At 39.0% G+C, this 22401-nt stretch overlaps 1 protein-coding gene across 1 annotated transcript in view; it reads right to left on the reverse strand.

Annotated features, from left to right (window-relative positions):
* Window positions 1-270: 270 nt before the first annotated feature.
* The window catches only part of LOC118277507 (chondroitin proteoglycan 1), a 40157-nt gene continuing 18026 nt past the window's right edge, over window positions 271-22401 (reverse strand). Inside the window, exons 2-6 of the mRNA XM_035596335.2 lie at window positions 14875-15927; window positions 12140-12346; window positions 11457-11619; window positions 1548-1700; window positions 271-1222 (exon numbers count right to left, since the gene is read on the reverse strand). Coding sequence (XP_035452228.2) covers window positions 1138-1222; window positions 1548-1700; window positions 11457-11619; window positions 12140-12346; window positions 14875-15913 — 1647 coding nt within the window. The 5' untranslated portion in view covers window positions 15914-15927 and the 3' untranslated portion in view covers window positions 271-1137. The remainder of the gene's footprint in view (window positions 1223-1547; window positions 1701-11456; window positions 11620-12139; window positions 12347-14874; window positions 15928-22401) is intronic.

Below are 22401 nucleotides of genomic sequence, written 5' to 3' on the forward strand. Positions count from 1 at the left end.
GTATACATCTATTAAATTTAAACGCAGAGCTCATTATGGTGATTTTTGAAGAGTTCCCTGGAATATCTTCTACATCTCATTTTTGAAGAGATTTCGCGAGATCGGGAACTATGTGGTTAAAACCAAAAATTTGCCGGAAGTCACTATTCCACGCGAACGAAGTCGCGGGCAAAAGCTAGTTAAAAAATAAAAATGCAAACCTCAGCCTTACCTTGCAGGGAATAAAAGGTATGTTTAATGTGAAACTTATAAATAAAATAAAACAAATTGTTGTACTTTCATGATTATTATTGTCTATTATATTAAAAAAAACGCTTACAATCTATCTTATTGAGTATAAATCTTTCTCGATACGAATGGGAGATTGTCTCTTAAGGAATAAATATTAAAACTTAACCGTACTATTTACATTAGCTGCAAATATTACCTACGTGTGCATCTCAACAATGGGACCATGCATCAGGGCAGCATTACCCTTAAGACAAGCAAGTGCCTAGGGCGCCAGGTTAAAAAAGAGCGCCACGGCACGCACGTACCCAATTGCCAATAGAATGACAGTGGTGCCAAAAAAAAATAGGGGCGCTTATTAGGCGCTTGCCTTGGGCGCTCTTTAGGTTAAATACGGCTCTGACCACGCCAGAATTTTTATGCACACAACTCATCTACGTCACTTAACAAAATTGTTATCGAGGTTTTAATTAGGCAAGACACTATGTAGTCTGTGAGATTCCTGTTTGATCCTCTAAAACACATGGTAATAGGGATATTGCCAATTAAAACCAATGCTTTCGTTTAACTTCTGCTGCTAAAAAAGGTTTTCCATACATGTTAGATCTTTTAGTAATATTTGTACTATTATTGTATGAAATTACCCTTTTGTTAAGTTAGAATCCTATATTTATTTTCGGCAAGACCGGTCCTAGGTAGTGGCGCAAAAATGCGTCTAACTGTAACCAAAAACTGGACGTCATCTTTCCACAAAAGATGACACAATATCTTTTACGAAAGATATCAGATCTTTGACGTTATTCTCGTGTCCATAGTAGACGGAAGACTGTCTTCTCTGGTCTACTGAGAAGCCAGGTCTTCTCCGGTCTACTGAGAAGGTGGTAACTTCGTGTCTTCTCGAAACCATGATCAGAAGGTCTCGTTGTCGAACCACTGCCACATTTTTGGCTTCGTGTAGTCCAGCTCGTACTCTTCACATTTCTGTCCCGTTATCCTGTGGAGTAAGAGGGTCATTATTGAAGAATGTCAGCATCTGATTGAACATTTTCTAAAGTGTAAAAAGTTTTATGTGTCCAAAAAGTCATCTGCAGAGTTGAGATAAACACCTCTAATTTAGAACACCAGTACTTTATGTACTATAAGCGGCTGCGCTCGCGTTCCAGTTGGATAAAAAGTAGCATAATATGAGTTATTCCAGACCACAAACTAACCCTGTTTCAAATTTTATCTCGATTCCTTCAGAGACTCTAACGTGATTGAGTAACAAACATACACACAATCTCACAAACTTTCACGAAGAAGAAGAAGAAGTATCTCACCTGGTCTTCCTCACGCACTTGACGATGGGATGCGCGTTCCTGAAGCACTGCGGGCCGAGGATGTTGAAGTAGGTGACTCCGATCTGAGCTGACACCAGGGAGTTGGTGCGCCGGAGACACTCGCGGAACTTCGCGTCGCAGCTGCAGTGAGACCTGGCGGAGGACGAGGATATCAACATGGTGGCACAGGATATTATAGCCACTATTTATAAAAGTTTAACCACTGAGAAGTAGCCTCTGACTAAAAATAATAAGATCATTAACCAAAAGATAAAAGTTTAAGGCCTCTCTCTTTTTTCGCACGCTCCGGTTTCCGGTGCCGGGTATCTTACGGCAAATGTATGTAAGAACGTGACAGTACGTGTAATGCCGGGTCATGGATGGATGCTATTTGGTTCGTGCCACGCTGTGTGAAGATTTATGTGTACAAATAAGTGCACACATGTCTAGGGCCAGCATATAACTGTCGTATATACTATATAGCTAAATGTTTTGCTGCCCGGTACTCAGTATCGACTATCCAGAAATTCGGAGGTTTAAGACGCCCGTTTCTCATGCATGAGAGTGCGGGTTCGAAACCTACCAACGGCAATGTGATTTTTCCGAGTTATGTCATGTATTTTCTAAGATTACTTAGACACCACTGACAAACGGAAAAGGAAAACATCGTGCGGAAACCTGGGGTTATAATTTCTAATTATAAGTTTTAAATCGCCAATCCGCAGTAAGCGTGATGCGTAATACACGAAGAAGGTTTTAGCATTAAGCGTGGTGATGTGCTTAAAACCTTCTTCGTGAGAGAAACTTTGGACAGAAGTGGCCACATATAGGCTGATGAAGTATCCGGAAACAGAGCGTGGAAAAACGCACTGCCACGAAGAGACATATAAATTACTAATTACAGAGATACAAAAGCCACTGACCAAAGCTTTCATAAACCAAACAATCAACTGTGAACATGTCCGTTTGTTATACAACTTCCGACAACACACACACACACACACATACATACATAGGTACCTACACACACACATAGTATTTATATCACATAACAATACAAGGTACTTGGCTTGAACGAAAAATAAAAAAACTTGATTTGCTAATAACGTCCTTAATGCGACGGAAATAGGGTGTTTTCAAAGTCAAATTGTTGCCATGAACGAGTGACATTTATAAGTGATATAATTAAAATAACTCGTTGCTTATGTAATGCAGTATGTGCTGTATGTAGGTTATTGAGGAGTGCGGAAGCCCGGAGGGCTATGTCCTAGATTTACTCAAAACTTGGTAAATTTTTACTTCAAATTTATAAGGAAAATAGATATGAATGTATCTTGGTTCTTTTTTTTTGAAGTAAATTACTATAACACCCGTCTCAAAATACCCAGCTTAACAAATTAAGTTAACAGTTATTTAATGGGTTACTTAACCCAGTCCCTAACAATTGTTTTCGGAACATAATCTTTACTAAGGAACAAATGGGCCGGCTCGACAGGATTATTGTCTTTAAGTACGGCAACAATTTTTATATTTCCTGTGAAATACATCAAATTATTCAAGTATTCAAGTATTTATTAATTATCTGTTACTTATTACCATTTTAGACAAAACTGCTGCTTAATTATCCCGCTGATGTCAGATTGCATTATAAAAGAATAAAATAAAACATGTGTTCTCATTAATATCACGTGCAAAGCTTAGTATTAATTGAAAAAGTCAAATTACCAATGCAACAAAAACAAAATACGAAACAAGTGACTGACATTGATACAAGACCACGATACTATAAAACACAATGCCGCTGTATGCCTATCTATCTACACCAATTGAAGCTTGAAGATAATCCGAGTAACAAGCATGGCGGCACTTTCTCCGCGCGCCGAACTCTTGCGCAACCATTATCTAATGATGCAGATGTTTAGTACCGTTTTCTTGTTCGACTACTAGTTAAGTAATTACTCACACCCTATTATATGGGACTTACGAGTACAACACAATTAATGATGAAAAGTGGGTGTACATTGTACAGTGGCATTACATTTTTTGATATCGAAAACACTTTTTCACCTACTCAGGGAAAGATATCATACACTATCGGTTGAGCAGTGTATCAAGAAAAACTATTAATTAAATTAATAATTCAATCTTTAAAATTAATAATTTAATCATAACATAAGATTAGTTTGCAATGATATAATAACGTACTCGAATACGTAATGTTATAACAATAACAATTACAAGTTACAACTGACAATACAATAACAGGGCATTAAATAGAATCCCACGTAACTTAATGTAACATAACTAGTGGCAGTACCTATACTGTACAATGTACATAGATTTCCTCAATAAAAACTTAGTTATTACTTAAGATGAAACATGTGGGAGGCTGTTACGGGATGACATAAAAATATAAGCAACATGTTTTTTGGGACAATCGATAAGATACGATTATTAGGCTGCTTTTCTACCTGAAATGTGCTTTGTTACGTTGCTGTAGATGCGTTTGGCTTCAACTGATCATATTAAATGGTACACATAACTTTGCACTATGCACTGTCTACCGCGTTTTGCACTCTGCAAAAAATATATTGTTTACATACAAAGATGCATGCTATGGATGTCCGATACAGATGTACTATCGATACATCGCATAATTGAAATTGTCAAAAATGCGCTGCCTATAAACTAAATAGGATAGATCACATGAAAAATATATAATTGTATCTCTGATTAACCATTCGCAAGCATCACAGGAACTATATACAAGTGGTATTTGAATCTAAAAATGCAATGTCAGATGCGAACGAAACTAAAGATCGATCAAAGTACTAAATCCCATACTACAACCAAAATAACTTTAAGATCAGAGAGCGACAGTCTTCTTATAGAAACTTCAACGAAGGTTAAGCAGTACAAGTATCGTAACTAAACGCCGTATAATAACACAAATGTGCTATATAGCTATGAAATGAAGTTGTATTAAGTAAGCTGTGAAACTATATGACCGTTTCCAATACTAAGCTATGTAGCTGTGCAAGTAAGATACGCAGCTCGAGTATGCGATGTATCGATAATAGGGAAGCCTTAAATAGCACACATCCATAGCACACATCCATAACACACACCCATAGCACACATCTATAGCTCGCATCGCAACCTAACTTAACTGAGTCAGTTTCCACCAGTCCTAAGCTATGTGCACCAATGAATAAGGTTGGTAGAAACCAAATGCATCCACAGCAACGTAGCATAGCACATCTCTGGTGGAAAAGCCTCCCAAAAACCTCACAGTTACCAGTTAAGATACAACAATACAACAACTGTTGACAATTAACTATTATCCAACTTCCTACACGCGACGCCGCGCCGCGTTACACAACATTACGCAACCTCGTTGTAGGACTTAATGCCTCTTCACACCTTCAACTTATCTTACTAGTCTTACTCAGTGTGGGAGAGCCATGCTTCGGCACCAATGGGCCGGCTCAACCGAAGTTTGATACCACGGCGGCGATTGTTTACCATCAAGTGATCCGCCTGTTTGTTTACCGGCTTATTTCATAAAAAAAACTCATATAATAAATGCCAAAATGTATGTGTATATTTGTTACTAAATCACGTCAAAACAGATGAAGAGATCGGGATGAAATTTGGAACAAGGATAGTATCTTGGTCTGCAACAAATGACTGCACGTTAGTGCGGTGGCTGGGTAACCGGTGGCCAGGCGGGCGGGTTTGATTCCCGCACGGAACAACTCTTTGTGTGATCCAAAAATTGTCGTTCCGGGTCTGGGTGTGATGTGTATGTGAACTTGTAAGTTTGTAAACGTTCCACGATACAGGAGAAAATCGTAATATGAGGCAACGTTTAAAAAAAATTGCTGCTTTTTATCCCACGTAAACGCAGCCGAAGCTGCTGGTAGAAGCTTGTTGTTATATAAGAGTAACTTCGACTTCATATATATACTTTAATAATTGAAAAGTAACGGTTTTCTCACGTACAGTTTGTTTACGCGAGTCAACCGTTATTTTCAATTATAGAAAGTATGTCCCACAATACTTACTGTTATTATACCTTTCAAAATACTTTCATTCTATGATTTTTTCTATATTTTTTTTTTAGTAAAAATTTCCTATCAGGTTGGTCTAGCTCCCGCAATGCGACAGCTAAATACGAGGTTTTCAGTTGGTATAAATTAGAAGTAAAATCATCTGAGGTATAACATTTGTGGCAGCTCTATTGTAATAGGTTAATATGTGGAAGTCATAATTGGAGAAACTTGTCGTAAAGGTGCGATGTTACGTTTAAAACATGAGGATCTAATTTAGGTACAGAGTCAAAGTTAATGTAGTTTTTTTAACGGGAAAATCATCCAATTACTTCTTCGCCTAGAGCGAAGCGAGAAGAACTCAGACTCTTACTGACTAAAAACCATCCCATTCCTACACCTGCTTTTCGAGCCAGCGCCTCGGTAAACCCGCTAGGTAGTCTGCAGCTCTGAAAATAATTTCATTCCCTTTTCTAAACTATTTTCCATAGTGATTAAGTGAAAATAACCAATAAACTCCACAGTTATCAGCATGTGTTTTACCATATTATTTCTTAACCTTACAGGTTGCAGGAAGGTATTCCACTTCCACGACAAACACGTGTTGTAATGATGACATTCCTGGCAGGACCAGCTGTTGCTCACTACTGGTATCTTGTTTCGTGCCTACTTGTGCAATGCGATAGACCTATCGTCAGAGTGTTCCTATGTGACCATACTACATTCTTAGATAGCCTACATTATTGTTGAGAGAATATTCATTCACAAGAGTACCAGTTTCTTATACAATTTGTAAATAATATGACTTTATGGTCGACCTGATTAAGGTCGCAGGGAGCCGCTGGATGCAGGTCGCTTCGAACCGACCTATCTGGAAGTCATTGGAGGAGGCCTATGTTCAGCAATGGACGTCCTGTCCTGTGGCTGATATAATAATGATGATGATGACTTATGATCACATTCAATTAGTAACCCCTAAATCTACCCCTTCGTGGATGAAGAGCTAAACTTTTTTTATATGGGCTCCATAACAGATTTTCACCATGAATTTTAAGTCGTGTCTTAATTTGAACATCTAGATCAATAGTCCTAAGTTGAATACATAAGATCTTTTGTCAGTTAGCTACAACATTGACTCTAACCATTTCCTCTGTCTATTCGTTGAATATATTAGATTTTTTCTAGATTTCCAGACACTTCCACGGCCTAATCAATCGATCTATCTACTCCACACAATCATTTTTGTCGACATCACTGTTGGGCAACTTCGCCCACTCAGCCAGAACATTGCATGCCAACTTATGCGCCACATAAACACGGTAATATCGTCCTTATGCACTTAACATAAAGTGCATTATGTATGTATTGGTAAATTGGCAAGTATTTTTACGTAGGAAGCCCATGTTAGCAGTGTCCGTCATTTGCACATGATTTGTAAGTACTAGGAAGTTTCTAGAAGCTAAGTAGTGTTGATTTATTCCATTTACTTTTTACGTTTAAGCGCCTTGTTCTAAGATATTCTACAGCGTCAGAAATACACTGTAAATCATATTGTAACTTAGGACCAATATCTTTAAATTGCTTACACATTTGTTAAATCTTATCACATTAGCTGTGATTGTCCAGAAGTCAGTTGATTTTAATTAACAAAAAAATTACGTGTTGCAAAAGAGACTAATATTTTGAATACGATTCGCGTACAAATAGCAGTGCAGCAGCAATAGCTTACTATCCAAATAAAGAAGTTCTCTTTAAACAAGCTATCCTAAATTATAACGTAGAAGTACGCGTCTATAAACCACATTACAGAAAGTTCCCTCATGAGCTGCGCGCACGCCTCTTTCACACGCGCACGCGCACGGTGCACACGCGAGCAGCGAGCACCCAACGCCCGCCAATAGTGCACGCGCTCCAATAGTGACCTTGAACCATGCGCAAGAGCAAGTAGAGCGTGAACACGTTCGGTATGACCCGGTAACCGAGACTTCCTATACCGACGACGGTATACGCACATTTGTTTTTTTATTTATTAATTTGTTATATTTCCATAAAATTTAATATATTTTGCACCATTAAACCAGATCTGGTTTGTATTGGTGCAATTGGTTGAAATCTAAAGACTACAGGGACTACAGCATTATAATTATCATCGTCAGCTAAAAAGCTTCCATTTCAGAATACACTTAATGGCGGTTACAGTTTTTCTATATATCCGCATGAGTGGTTGACCTTGATAGGAGATTTGAATTCCCATTATTGTAGGAAACGTAATTATTTTGGATCCATTTAGGTATTTATAACATACGAGATATGTATGCCAAGTCAAAGTCAAAGACTATTAGGTACAATTAATCCATAATTAGGTACTTTTGAAACGTCAAATTGAATTGTCCGTCAGTCTGTCTGTCAATGAAGCTAGCTGCAGATATGCATGTTTACAGAGTACTAATACTTTAGCCTGTGGATAATAGTCCCAATACTGCATTCTACATAGATTCTATCATCATACCAGCTAGTCACTAGTTATGTACCTGTATATGTAAGATACTTGTTGCAAACATTTCGCTTGTAACTATTTGTTATTTTATGGCTATTTCTTAAACAGTTATCGTACGAGTATTTAGCAAACATCGAACCATTCGGGTAAGGTCAATGGTTGCCAAATATATAGACATGTTTGCTTCTTATTTCTCAACGAATGCCTAGATAGCATTTATGTTATCACTTAATTGGATACGGAGTTTGTAAGGCTAATCAACACACACACACACAAAAAGTCGATAGCTGCACAAAGACTTCTCTCTAAGAAGCAGGATTGCCATAATGCCCCCATCAGACAAGTGGCTTGACCGCATGTTATGAAAGCTATCACGAATATTTCGTGCGACTGCTAAATGTCAAAGTCAAAGTTAAAATTATTTATTTCTAATAGACTAAGAATAGACCAATAATCAGCACCACCCTTAGTGACACACAGCACCTGAGGCTTTTGGGAAATGGGCCTCCAATAACCTCACTGACACAACGAAAGCGTTTGCGTACGCGTTGTTTCACGCCGAATTCCTGTGAGGCCAAAGTATCACTCCGGTCGAGGCGGTTCATTTGAGCCGAAGTATAGCTTCCCCGTGGCAATTCAGTACAAAATCACTATCTCAAGTGTTATCAATGAATTTGATACTACGAAAAGAGTACTTAGAGCTACTCTTCATTGTTAAAAGTTTTTCTCTTGTCTCTTTTGACAATGAGAGTTGCAGTAACTTCAACACAATCAGTGGTTTGCTCAACTGTTCTTACTTGGTTGCCCGCAGTACTGCAATGGCGCTAAGCCTCTTATTAATTACAAAATTTAACAATAAAACGCTGGCAGTTATTAATAGTGTACTTGTATTATTTATGACAATTACTTTGTCATGTTTTTGTAATGTATACAAACGGAGTTTTTGTGAGGATACAAATGGTGATGTCGTTATTGTTGTCCTGTCATGTTTGGTTAAGCAATAATTCAAATGAAATAAGTAAAGAAAAACTAACTAATGTATAATAAATATATTTAGTAAAGACCGCCTATTGTACACATATTATCTTCCGCAATTGTTATTCTTGTTTTATGGTGTACAATAACATGTACAAATAAATAAATAAAAACAGAATAGGAGCCTACAAGTGGTTTAGACATAATATTTTCTTGTACGAGTATTTTGTGAATTATTATTTTTTTGAGAAAAACGAAATGGGATTCATACTTCAGTCAGTCAAATCGGAACGGTATAATATAAATTTAGATGCTATCTAATCTTTTGCATTATAAATAACTTGTACAGCCTATTTACCCAATAATTAAGTTCGCGAGCAATAAAACCAAAGATTTTACAACAATAGAATGCAACGAAAACAAAAAAACAACAGTTCCAATTTTCAATCAAGCAAACTAAGTACCACTCTTTTCATAATAATTACATCTCTATATCAATGAGATAAAGATGAATTTTAACTAACTTAGTTGTATAGTTTCTACTGTCTTAATCACGACGCAAGCGCAACAAGGCGGTACAAGGTCTCGGGTGAGATCCCAAATTTAGTAGAGAATTTTTCTATTTAACTAACTCACTAGGTAGTTGGCAAATTGCCATCATTGCGGATGTAACTTTGATACGGCACAGCACACGCTTGAGGAGTGCACAGCATGGGAATCTGAGCGGCGGGTCCTAGTTGCCAGGATCGGGCGAGACCTGTCTCTGCCAGCAGTAATTACAGCTATGCTGACAGAGGCAGAAAACTGGAGAGAGGTGGCCTCCTTTTGTGAGACTGTAATGTCCCAAAAGGAGGCGGCCGAGCGGGATCGTGAGAGGGATCCCACCCGTAGAAGGCGTCGAGGTGGCAACCGCCGCGGCGCCTAACATGTCGATACCTTGTCTATATTATATTGGCAGGTAAACCTTTGGGGTCATGGGCGCATAGAGTGGGGAATCTAGGCGCCCACTCAATGACCTCAAGGAAGATGGCGGCACAGTGGTCACGTGTCGCCGTGCACTATATTGCACAGAGAGGGATAAGGATGACAAATAGGTCTCCATAGAGAAGTGCCTTACGGGCGTTGCACCACGGGGGCTCCGGGGTTGGTCTACTAAGAGGGCCCGGTGCCTCCTTTAGGTGCAGATGGTGGCCACCGGGGAGGTTTTAGTGCGGTAAAAATCCCACACTCCCTAGTTTTTTCCCCAAAAAGCTAGGCGCCTTTTGAAGGTTTCCCACCGTCAACAAAAAAAAAAAAAAAAAAAAAAAGGTAGTTCGCAGCCCCGAGAAAAATTCCGGGGGGCTCCGGCTTGAAGAACGTAGAGTAAACGTAAGAAAGGGGTGGTTTTTAGTCAGTGAGAGTCTGACCCTACCTCGCCCTATACGAAAGAAGTCATTTAACGATTCTTTCTCGTCAAACAAGAATGGTGGAGAATTTTCGAGTTTATCTTTTTGAATGTTAATTACAAACGGCTCCAGACAACGAATGGCATTTAAACGCTAGTCTAAAGGCTTGACATAAGTTTTGATATAAGTAGTCGAATTATAGTGTCAGCTATATTTATAGTAAGTTATTAGTAGTTCCAATAAAGAATGGTACGGCAGTGTTTGCTTTTCACTCGACTTGGCGGAGGCATTACCGTGCCACCAGATCTTTTTGACTACAAAGTTGATGACGTAACATTAACGACAAGTTTGTCAACAATAGCACATCAGCCATCAGCGGCTGTCGTGAGAGGTTCGAGGCACAAACGTTGATATTTTTAGCTTACGTAATGATTACTGATGATTGTTGATGATTGCCTCTTTATAGTAATCGTCATGTTCTATTGTATCGAGTAAATATTGAGGTAAATGAAATTGTTACTGTTTGCCAAGGAAATATTAATAAAGCTATTAGTTAGATGAAGGACCTGGTAGGTGTGTTCTGAATCATGCAAGGGATTTGTGTTCAAATTCATAGTTACTGATTCTGATAACGAGCGTAACACCAGCCTGCGAGTTCACTACGAGCCGCAACTAGAGGCACCCATTGTCGAAAATGGAAGATTTTTTTAATGATTATTTATATTATTGTTAATAGAGAATACAGTTACTTGGAAAAGTCCTTCACTTTTCGCAAAACCCGAACTAATTCATGGTCTTAGTTTGACATACATTTTAAAACATAAATAGTAAAACCCGTAATAAACTGTTAATAAAAAGCATATCCATCGTTTAAAAATAAATTTTCTTTCGGCTTACAACAGACCCACGTGCATTCACATGCTAATAGTACCATTCAAAAACAACTCCTACCTCTTTAAACACAAAGTTCCTTTCACAAAACCACCAAACAATTCCTTACCTGGTAAACAGTCCAGTATTCGTGAGTCCATATTTGGTCTCTCCAGCCTTGATGTACAGCTTGCAGGCATCGTGCTGGCGGCAGCACGTGTCGGTGAAGAAGAACAGCCCCAGGTCGCTGGAGCGAGCCGTGGCCGACCGCCCGTCTCCGCACCATACCGTTCCTGAGAGGACAGACCGGGTGTGAATAGTCTTGGAAATAAGGTAAAGTAACTATTACCTGGAAGATCAGCTAGTGTATTTGGACTATGGTCTAAAAGTGGATTATGGGCCTCCAAATGTAATCCTCCATCTCCATAATGTACCATCTCCAATGGTCATTTCACATACTTAGCAGGTGAGTTAAAGGTCAGAGTTTTTTATATACTTAATAGGATGGCATTTGGCCATCATCTCGCCTGGTGGTGAGCGGTGATGTGACCAACGATGGAGCGCGCCTACCTATGACCAACTTGTTCTTTCGGGACTTCAAAACACCCAAGTTGTATTTTGCAGGAAACAGTCACCGGCAAGGAGTTTCATTGCCTAGCGGTTTGCGTTCATTCGTTTGAGTTTAAAAGGTTCAGGTTTATCAGAGAATGCTGCTGCAGTCCTTGTGTAGACCCTAGGAGTGATGACTAATATATTCTGCAGTCACCGCACGACGGTAAACGTTAATTAATGTTCTAATCCAAAAACACATACCTGGATAAATAGCCTGCACCCGATCTTTGAAGGTGTCTGCGAGGGAGTTGGCTACATTGGCCACGCTGGTGACTCCTGACGCCAAGCTCGCCACGAACCCTCGGTCGTTGTCCAGGGAACCAATGTCCCTGGCTCCGGCCATCAGCTGACTGAGCGGCTTGCTGATGCCTGAGGAGATGGTCTTCAGGATACCACGGCCAAACTGACCTAAGAAAGAAGATTAGGATTTGTTTATTAGTTAGTTTTTTTCCTAAGTTTTTGCTAAGGACGATTTTAATGTGTGTTAAAGAGGGGAGGGATGATTCTTTTCTTTCTTCTCCAGCTTCTAATAAACTAAGTAATGGAAAGTTCAATTTTATAATTCAACCATTAAATTGTTTTTAATATAAATGTTAATACATTATATCGTATTTAAAGTATAATAATCTGAACTCAACCTTGCGACTGAGCCTTGAACCATGTACTCAGCATCCGCACTACCAACACAGAACAATGAGGTAGTTGATATTAATACAAGAGCTATATAACTGAATGTTTCACTTTTATAAGACATTGCAAAACCACATTCTTAAACGTATTAAATGAATATTCCAAACAATATTGTACTCGAGTACGGAAGTTATTTTTTACCGTTCGGGGAAACGAGAGCATAAACTTATGTCATACTATACCTATTGTAAAATATCCAATTGGGAAGTTTCGTCAGTCAAAAATAAATTAAACTTTTCACTACAATAAAATTTAAAAAAATAACCACATTTTCTAGGAAAATGTTTGCTATTTGACATAAAATTCTGATGACGTCATAACCCATTATTTCATAGAAAATTCATAGAAAATATCGTTTCTGACGTTTCGAAAAAACTGCCGTATTGAATTTGACTAGTAGGAATCTGGCCTATTAATATCGACCTTGACTCTTATGTCATTTATTTATTTATGTTATTCAAAATCAATTAAATAATTCAATCGATTATGGATTTTGAATAAAGATGAGAATCATTTAATAAAACTAAGTCCTTGATCTTAGTTCATCTGTTGCAACTCTACTAAATATCTTCGGAACTAAATGCCATGGAAAAGGAATAAAACCACAATAAATAATACCATATTTCCCTTCGCACCGTCAAAATATTTCGACACGTCTACTTATTATAACAAAACTGGTTTTCAAGGGAATATTTTCGACACTTTTCGGCGCAAAATGGAATGTTGTAACCATTACACGCTCATTTAAAGTATAAAGGCAAGTTTTTGTTCCATTTGTAATCGCAATGCACTATTTTCGGAACCTTAACGTCCTTGTAAAAGTGTAATATATTAACTTTATGGGATAAAAGTTTTTTTTTAACTTTGTCACGTACTATGGTTTTCTCCTATTTCGTGAGTGCGCTTACAAACATATAAGTTCACACACACATGATACCGAGGCCCAAAACAACAATTTGTAGATCACACAAAGACTTTCTCCATGCGGGAATCGAACCCGCTACACGTTATGCGACAGCCAATTGCCCAGCCAACGCGCCTTCCATGCAGTTAATATAGGTATCCCTCGTTTGTGAGGATATAAAATCATCAAATGGCTCCTCCCGCGCTTGGTGAGACAATAGACTCTTACTGACTAAATACCACCCCGTTCCTTCACCTGCCCTATGCAAATGCGACTAGTTTGTCCTAACCGCGACTCCGGCATTATATCTACCTTATATTCGCCTCTCAATCTGCTAATACACTGTACTGTATAAAATTCTAGTTATTTCTGTAAACATGTAGGTACAGACGAATTTCAAAATATCAGCGGTCGCTCTACATTTCAATTCAATACTAAAATTATACACGGAAAAGTTATTATTAGTCTGAGTGAGCATAGACCGCAAGCAATCAATAGTTTTGAAAGTGTGCGACTATATGTAGACTTTGTCCAATAAAACTTAGTGTTCCCATCAATACTAAGTTTATGGACGTAATAAAACTTATTGCTTGGCGAATGAAAAGAAAATTTATTTGCATATTGCTATAGACATCTTGTCCAGCTTCAAAGAGACAGACATATTTTATTTACAAGCCAGTATTTGGTCACTAGCTCACCACAGCAAGGAGTATAGTAGATAGATAGATAGTACAGTAGTAGTGTAGTGACGGTGCTCTAGCCAACAATAATGAGATACAAGGCGATTTAAGCAATCTGTCCACCAAAGGTCTTAAGACACATACAGACTATAAGTACCCATTTTATGACAAAGATAAATCAACAAGAGTCCCAACTAAAAAGTGGAACGTACCCACGGATGATACAGATCTATATTGCTGCTTATGTACTCGAGTTTCAAGATCAGACAGATATACATGACGCAATGGATATCTATCTCGGTGATCAAATGGGCAAGGGAAACCATGAAGGCATTGCAAGCCGTAAACACGCCATGAACTTAATGATCACAATTTCACAAAACAAAATTGTTCTAATGTTCCCAACGACATACGCTTGCACGAAAGAGTGTCAACTGCTTGAGCGTTGGTCACTATTGTTGGAACAAATGTTTCGGTGTGAATGTGTAATCTAATGTGAATATTTTTATCTTTACATTTTGTACTAAAAATGGGCCGTCAAAAGCTAAATTTTATACCGATATCCCAAAGCGATCAAAATCAAGTTAAACAACACTTTCTAAATCTCCCTGATTAAATTTAAAGTAGTGTAAAACCAATGTTCAATAAAGTTTAGTACTCACCAATTCCACCGTTTTCCTCCCGACTCCTGAGCCTCTCTGCCTCCAACATCTCACTCTGCCTCTGCATCCTCCTGAACAAGTCCACTATACCCTTGGGCACCACTCTCTCAGCGACACTCTCCACTACACTCTCAACCACACTGCCTGCGAGCCCAAATATCACGGACAGCGCATCAGTCTTCGGCACAGTCGTTGGAACCACGTCCTTAGCATCATAATAATCTTCTGGTACTTCTTCCTGTACTTCTGTGTCTAGTTCTGTGAAGATGGGCACGTCTGAATCTTCGTCAGAACCGAAGTCAAGTCTGCTTAGATTTGCTGCTTTGGTTGTGTTGGCCACGGTTACTGTTGATGTTTCTAAGTGTGCTTCAGTAGCATTCGTGGCAGGGAAATAAGTGCTCAGCTCAGTGACGTCCGTGGTAGTATCGTATGTTACTGTTGTAGTTTCAGAGTCTGCTTGTTTGATTGTGTATCTCTCTGTGACAGGACTATCAGTGGCTGTGGTTGTTTCATCGTCACTGTAATACGTTGATGTGTCTGTCTCCGGCGTAGAGCTCGGTAAGGTTACCGTTTCTTCTATGATTACTTTGGGCGCCTTCCTCGTGGTAGACAGCGGTATCACCGTCAAGTCTGGTTCGATTGTACTCTCGAATAAACTTCCGAAAACATTCTCAGTTGTACTTAACAGTTCTAATGGTATGACACTATAATCTGTGGTAGACGTTATGTCTAATTTGGTTTCAGTTCTATTCCTATTACTATCTACTTTCTTATCAAAGTCCTTAATTATGGTATATCTATGTGATTCTTTGTTGAAGTTTTCGTTAGAGTTCCATGGTATCATTCCATACTTCTTATTGTACTTGAGTGAGTACTCCTCGTCGAAGTCGATAATGCTGTTGTCGAGGTTGTCCTCTCCATACTTGGTGGGTGTCTGCGTGGAGACGATGGACTTGGCGTGGGAGAATGCTGGACAGCTCAGCACGAGGAGGGTGCTGATGATAAATTGCCTCATTTTCTTCCTCCCGCGGTGATACATTCTTGTTTAGCCATCTGTAACAAAACATACAACTTATTAAACATCTAGTGTTACAATTTTCAGGTGTGTACCTACTCATCTACGATTATACAGCTATCTGTGACAACCAGAGAGACAACCAAGAAATTATATAAGAATCACAATTAAGTTCTATCTTTACCAACTTCGAAGATGGTATTGCTATAAACAAGACATGTTTTGCTAACTCGAACTCAACGGCAACTTATACAATAGAAGATAAACTTACTATCATTATGAATGCGAAAGTTTGTAAGTTTGTGTGTATGTTTGTTACTCAATCGCGTCAAAACGACTGAAAGAATCGGAATGAAACTAACAGAGGTCTAGTTATGGTCTGAAATGACACATACCTACAGGCTACTTTTTCTTCCACCAGAATGCAGACAAAGCCGCAGGCAGAAGTTAGTAGTCCGTAACTACGTAGTTATTACTTCAATATGCTTCCTCAAAAGATCAAAGGTTGTCCAGACACCTTATTCTCATGTTTAGCTGTGACCCTTACATGTGTGGGGTCACACAACATTACTCACGCTGAAATACGGCAGACATGACAGTTTTTCTCATTATTTCTTACTTAACACGTAATTTAAGATCACGTATTTTTCTTTACTTAATGGTGAAGGTAAAGATTTGTATGTGGTATTTTGGATCCTATGCAAAAGGAGATAGAGTCTGTTACCGTACACCTAAAATTATGATATTTGTACTGAAATTATTTAACAGAGACAAAAACCTCACAATGCGTGCCATTTTCAAGAGAACTGCCTTCTCTTCACCCTTGATCCATCTGCCCAACGCCAGCCTACTAAGGTGGTTGTTGAGGCTGTTGGGTATTAATCCATTGACCAACACGACTATCGGCACAACGATAGCCGAATACACATCCCACATGTCATTATTTCCCTTATTAGTAATTATGTCATACAGAGCACCATTGTGAGGTCAACACATGGTATTTTAGGCATGGTATTTCACATTAGAAACTCAGTGCAGTTGGCAACCAACTATAAAAAACTATAATATATATAAAGATTGTTCATGTCATATATAGAAATAACATAACTGTTTGAATTGTGTGTCGTTATGTAACAGTCACAGCTGATGCGCACGCGCCTTACAACAACATCTTGGTGTTAAATAAAGAAGTAGAGGCACAAATAATAAATGTGATACTCAATTTTAGTCAGTATAAATCGCAATGTCAGTCAATAGAGTAATCTCTATTACTATACATTAGTTAGATACCGTGTTATATTATTTTAAAATTTGTTGTTAAAATTAGCCACTGATTGCATTTAATGTGTTTATTTATACGACCTTGTAAATGCAATTATATCAATACATATTAACCTTCTTCCATATCTTGCTTAAATACAACTGCTTCGCTAGTCAGGTGGTCACAAGTGCAAGACAAGGTGTCTCGGGTTCGATTCCCGGGTCGGGCAAAGTAATGCTCGGTATTATTTTTCTTTTTTCGAAAATTTCTCAGTAGTAGCAAGGAGTCTGGAATTGTGCCCAGTATATGGCAAAAGGCTCACCCCTCTTTACATGGGACTTATAACACAAATAGTGAAAAGTGTGTGTACATTGTACAGTGGTATTAGATACCCTAATGTGCAACCTCTGCCTACCGCTTCGAGGATAAAAGACGTGACGATACTTATATATAAGAGAAATATATATTTGTCGTGGGTATACAATTGCTTTTTCTTGTAATAAGGCTAATGGTAAACAGAATGTAGTATGTGAGATTATTACATATGATATTGACATTGACATTAGAGAAATTATGTCAAAACTTATGTCAAGCTTCATTGCCTCTTCTATTCAATAGATCGATTTCGTTTATGTTTAGCGAAGAATGATTAATTACAATTTATCCACAGGGGGCGGTTGCTATGACAACCAAAGTATCATGTTAGCACATTACGTCATAATATGACTCAACATTTTGGCAACTATGAGCAGTAGCTGGTGTCTAGTGCAATACACATAACGTCACAATTATATGCTATATGATAATGAACTTTATTGTAATACAGATAACGGTGTCACTCGGTCAGCGTAGTGCTAATATAAAGAATATTTTTTAGTTTTTATGAATTGAAGTTTGCTAATTTTATGATAGTATAAAATAATGCATGTATAATCATTTCATTATAATATCTAAGTTTATTTCACGCTACTTAGAAATAGATTTGTGTTGGTGGAGTCAGAAATAAACTTATTAGAGGCATCTTAACTGGTAAAAAATACTAAAATGTTCTTTAAATCATTAAGAAAAGCCAAAAGAAAACTGTTAAAGGTGAATCCTCCACTAAACATCGGTCACTAGTGTCCGACGTGGCGGTTAATGTGTTAAAGACATCATGGCCTACTAGGGGCAGGTAAAGATATAAAATCAAGAGGAACTTTATAACAATACAACGGACAACCCTTACTTTATCTACCTAGGTATATATCTATATCAATCTTATCTTGTTTGAACGCGCTAATCTTCGGAAATACTGGCGGATTGGAATAATCCGTTTTGTGTTGGATAGTCCATTTATCGAGCGTGGTTATTGAGCGTGGTATACCATAAAAATGGTATAAAATAGCAATAGGGGTCGAGCACAGCGGGTGAAGCCATGCCGGAATCGCTAGCAGAAGATAAACAATCAGAGGCATCTCTCGGTGATGTGGTAAGCGATCAATGAACACATAGGTAGCTAACCAACTGTATATTCAATTAACTTATATTGTATTGAGAATCATTAATCACTGTTCATTAATCAATGCTGTAAATTAGGTCGTCCCTTCTAAGAGCCTTATATTCGTTGGGTACATATAAGAACGCAAAGTGAAGGGCCTACTCTGTATATATGTATACCTATTATGCTATGTTTATGCCTATACGTATGCAATATTATTCTATTGCTATTGATCACAGTTTCGCCAGAGTAGTCAAACAAACAAACTCTTTGACTTTATATTACTAAGTATATGAGAATTCTTAAAAAAAATATGAAGTTTAAGGTTTTTTAAGAACTGTTCTCGTCATAGATTTATTTAAGGTATTCATAACATACCTGACTACTAAACAACTTACCTCTCTATATACCTTACCAATAAATAATAATATAACTTGCAATATATATACTCGATCTATTTCTTGCTCCAATGCGAACAACGAAATTAAATATTTCAAAGGGCATTCATACAAGGTTCACGAGATTTTCTCCACAAAAACTCGTACATTACGAAACATAAACGATATTTACAACAAAAAGCAAAACCTTTAAAAGTAAAAATCGGAACAACATACCGGTCGTTATTGATATTATTAAATTCTTGACCGTTATTTGAAGCTTACTATTTGAGATAGGCCCTACCTGATTTCCGGCTACATATGTCCTTCTCCTTCACTCTTATACGTCTGTCTCGCTCGCACTATCCCCACCAGGCAGGTCCGAGCTCGGTTGGACGGTCGAGGACGTTCTCAAATCATTGGCGTCTTGTTTTCCGGCGAGTACGGTTGTCTTCACCGTAAAAAGAAGTATCACCTACGCGTAAGTTAATAAAATTTTTTAACGGTGTTACCGTTCGTGTTTAAATTCGAATTTATATAACGTTTATATTATACTTTGTTCAAATTATTACGCAGGTATGTAACGTATTTTAGCGTTATTTTTCCTTGCTTCTCTTTATTTTAGAAACATTTACCTATTGTCCTTTCTCCTAGTCTCAGTATAAAGTGTCATAATTGTACTGTGTCTTAGTTGTGAATCTTTTGTGTTTTACAGATACCTAACCTTAAAAAAAAAAAAAAAAAAAGTGTTTTACTTTTAGGATGAACGAATCAAATAACAATAGTGAATGTGCCAACGCAAGTGTTGAGGAGCCACGACATGACTGTGCACAGGATCGTGTATCCAAAGCGGTTCTGTCCAATTCACGGAAACGTACACGGTCAGTGAGTAGGAGTTCATCATCTAGTAGCAGCCCTTCTTCGTCAGATTCCACGGATTCCGCGAGCTCCTCCGACCGAAAGAAGAAACGTGGCCGTCACCACAAAAGAAGGGGGGGCAAACACAGTCGCAAATCACGGAAAGACAATCGGCAGATGCAAAAGTTATTCCGAGAGGTAAGTGCGTTACGAAATCAAATTACTTTATCATCATCAGTGCCATGTGGTAGTGCGGAGCCCGCTTCAGTTGTAGACAATGACGCGTTGATTGATGACAATGTGAGCGGAATCTTATACAATGATAGTATTGACGCGTACGCAGGTGAGCCTACTCGGGTTCAACTGCCGTTCAATTTCGATATTGAAACAAAACTGAAAGAACCTGCGGTTCCCAAGGCACCCGATAATTTATTGAAAGCCCTTCAGGATGTACAATATTTTAATAAAAGTGAATGGAGTGAGGTCAGGTATTCTGAAGTACAAAAATCATATTGCCATACGCCTGGTTTTGTTGACCTGGAGGCTAACGAGGAAATTCGTGCATATGATCAGTTGCGCCATTTGGCCTACGCTGACAAAGCCTACGCCGCTCTCACTTTTTGTGCGCTGAAACAGAGGCAGGCCTTATCATCTACCTTGACAGAACTACTATCCTGGGCTCATGCAGAACAGGATTTAAATTTTAATAGCTTGCAGGATAAGATCACGGAGGTTTTCTCTAATGGTGATTTCCAAAAAGTGTCTTCAGATTTGTTGCAGCTTATCTGTGGACACAGGGCTGAAATTTTACAAATGCGCCGAGATGGAATAACTAATCACGTCCGTGATCCTTTAATAAAGGCAACGTTACGCAAGATCCCACCATCTGATCGCCATTTATTTGAGAATGAGTCGTTTACCGCTGCCCTTGAAAAAATGGGTGGAGTTAAGAAGGCATTCGTTCCTTTAACCAAACCTACAAGTGGCTCTGCTTCTCAAGCAGGACCGAATAAAGCTGCTCGCCACCCCCCGCAGGGGTCGGCTCTTTATCATGGACCCTCGCAGGGTACCAGCCATGGATGCTGCACCTTTGTGCCTCATCCACATTATCAATATCGCCAGTCCTCGCAGGACTGCTATCATGATCGTCCTCAGCGACAGAATAATCAAAGTGACCGTCGCACGGCACCTACAAGTAACAATAGAGGTTCCTTTCGCTCACGAGGTGGCCACCAAAACTACAAACAGCAGAATCAAGGCAAAGGAAACCGTAAACGCCCCGGAGTCTCGTCTGACTACAACTCTGGGAACAAAAACCGTAAGTACTGACTCGATACAATTCAGGGCGGGTCAACTGGCACTATTTTACGACCGATGGGAGGAAATGGGAGCTCCAAACTTTCTATTGCGCATAATAACAGGGTACCGCATACCCTTTCTTCTAAAACCACCTCTAATGCTGCCAAATCTGAGGAAAGGACCTTACATCACAAAGGAGTCCAAATCGATGTCTGCACTCATCAGTCAGATGAAAGATCAGGGGGTATTAGAAGCAGTGCCGCGTTCCCCGAGCTTCCTGTCAACAATGTTTCTGGTGCCAAAGAGCGTTGGATCCGATCGCCCAATTTTCAACTTAAGAGCTTTAAACGACTATGTAATAACGGAACCCTTCAGCCTAATAAATGTATTTCGTGTACCAGACTTTCTCCAACCAGGCGACTGGCTTTGCAAAGTAGACCTATCGCAGGCCTACTTCCATTTACCGATATATCCGGCACACAGAAGATTTTTGCGCCTCATTTATCAAGGGGAACTTTTAGAAATGACCTGCCTACCCTTCGGCCTCAGTACAGCACCAAAAGTGTTTGCTTCTCTAAGCAACTGGGTAGCTCAGACATTGCGAGAGCAGAATCTGCGCATAATTGTATATTTAGACGACTTCCTGGTAGCTCACCAGGACAAGGACACTCTGCAATCTCATGTTCACATACTTCTGAACCGTCTAGAATATCTAGGGTGGCAGGTAAACCTAAAGAAATCCGTTGTATCCCCGCAAAAGAGTCTTGTGTACCTGGGAATTCACTGGAATCCCTGGGACAACGAAAAATCTCTTCCGCAAGACAAGACCAAAGATCTTATCCACAAGGTCTCTGCAATGCTGAACTTGGGCAAGGCCTGTCTGCAAGAATTACAAAGCCTAGTGGGCCTTCTAAACTTTGCGAGTTTTGCTGTGCCACAGGGCAGACTACATCACCGCTCTCTGCTCAGCCTCCTAAATGCATCTCTAAAGAATCCAGTCAGGAAGGCGATCCGCTTACCAGACGATGTTCTAGAAGAGCTTCGGTGGTGGCTTCACAACTGTCACCAGGCATCTGCAATCCATCTCCCACCACCAACACATTTCGTGACCACAGACGCTTCCGATCTAGCCTGGGGAGCCCAGGTGGACGGTTACGCAGTGTCAGGTTTGTGGACTGCTCAAGAGCAGCATCTACATTGCAATATCAAAGAGATGTTGGCGATCTTAAAGGTGTTCGAA

This window comes from Spodoptera frugiperda, chromosome 10 (genome assembly GCF_023101765.2).
Source record: "Spodoptera frugiperda isolate SF20-4 chromosome 10, AGI-APGP_CSIRO_Sfru_2.0, whole genome shotgun sequence".
Classification (NCBI taxonomy): Eukaryota; Metazoa; Arthropoda; class Insecta; order Lepidoptera; family Noctuidae; genus Spodoptera; species Spodoptera frugiperda.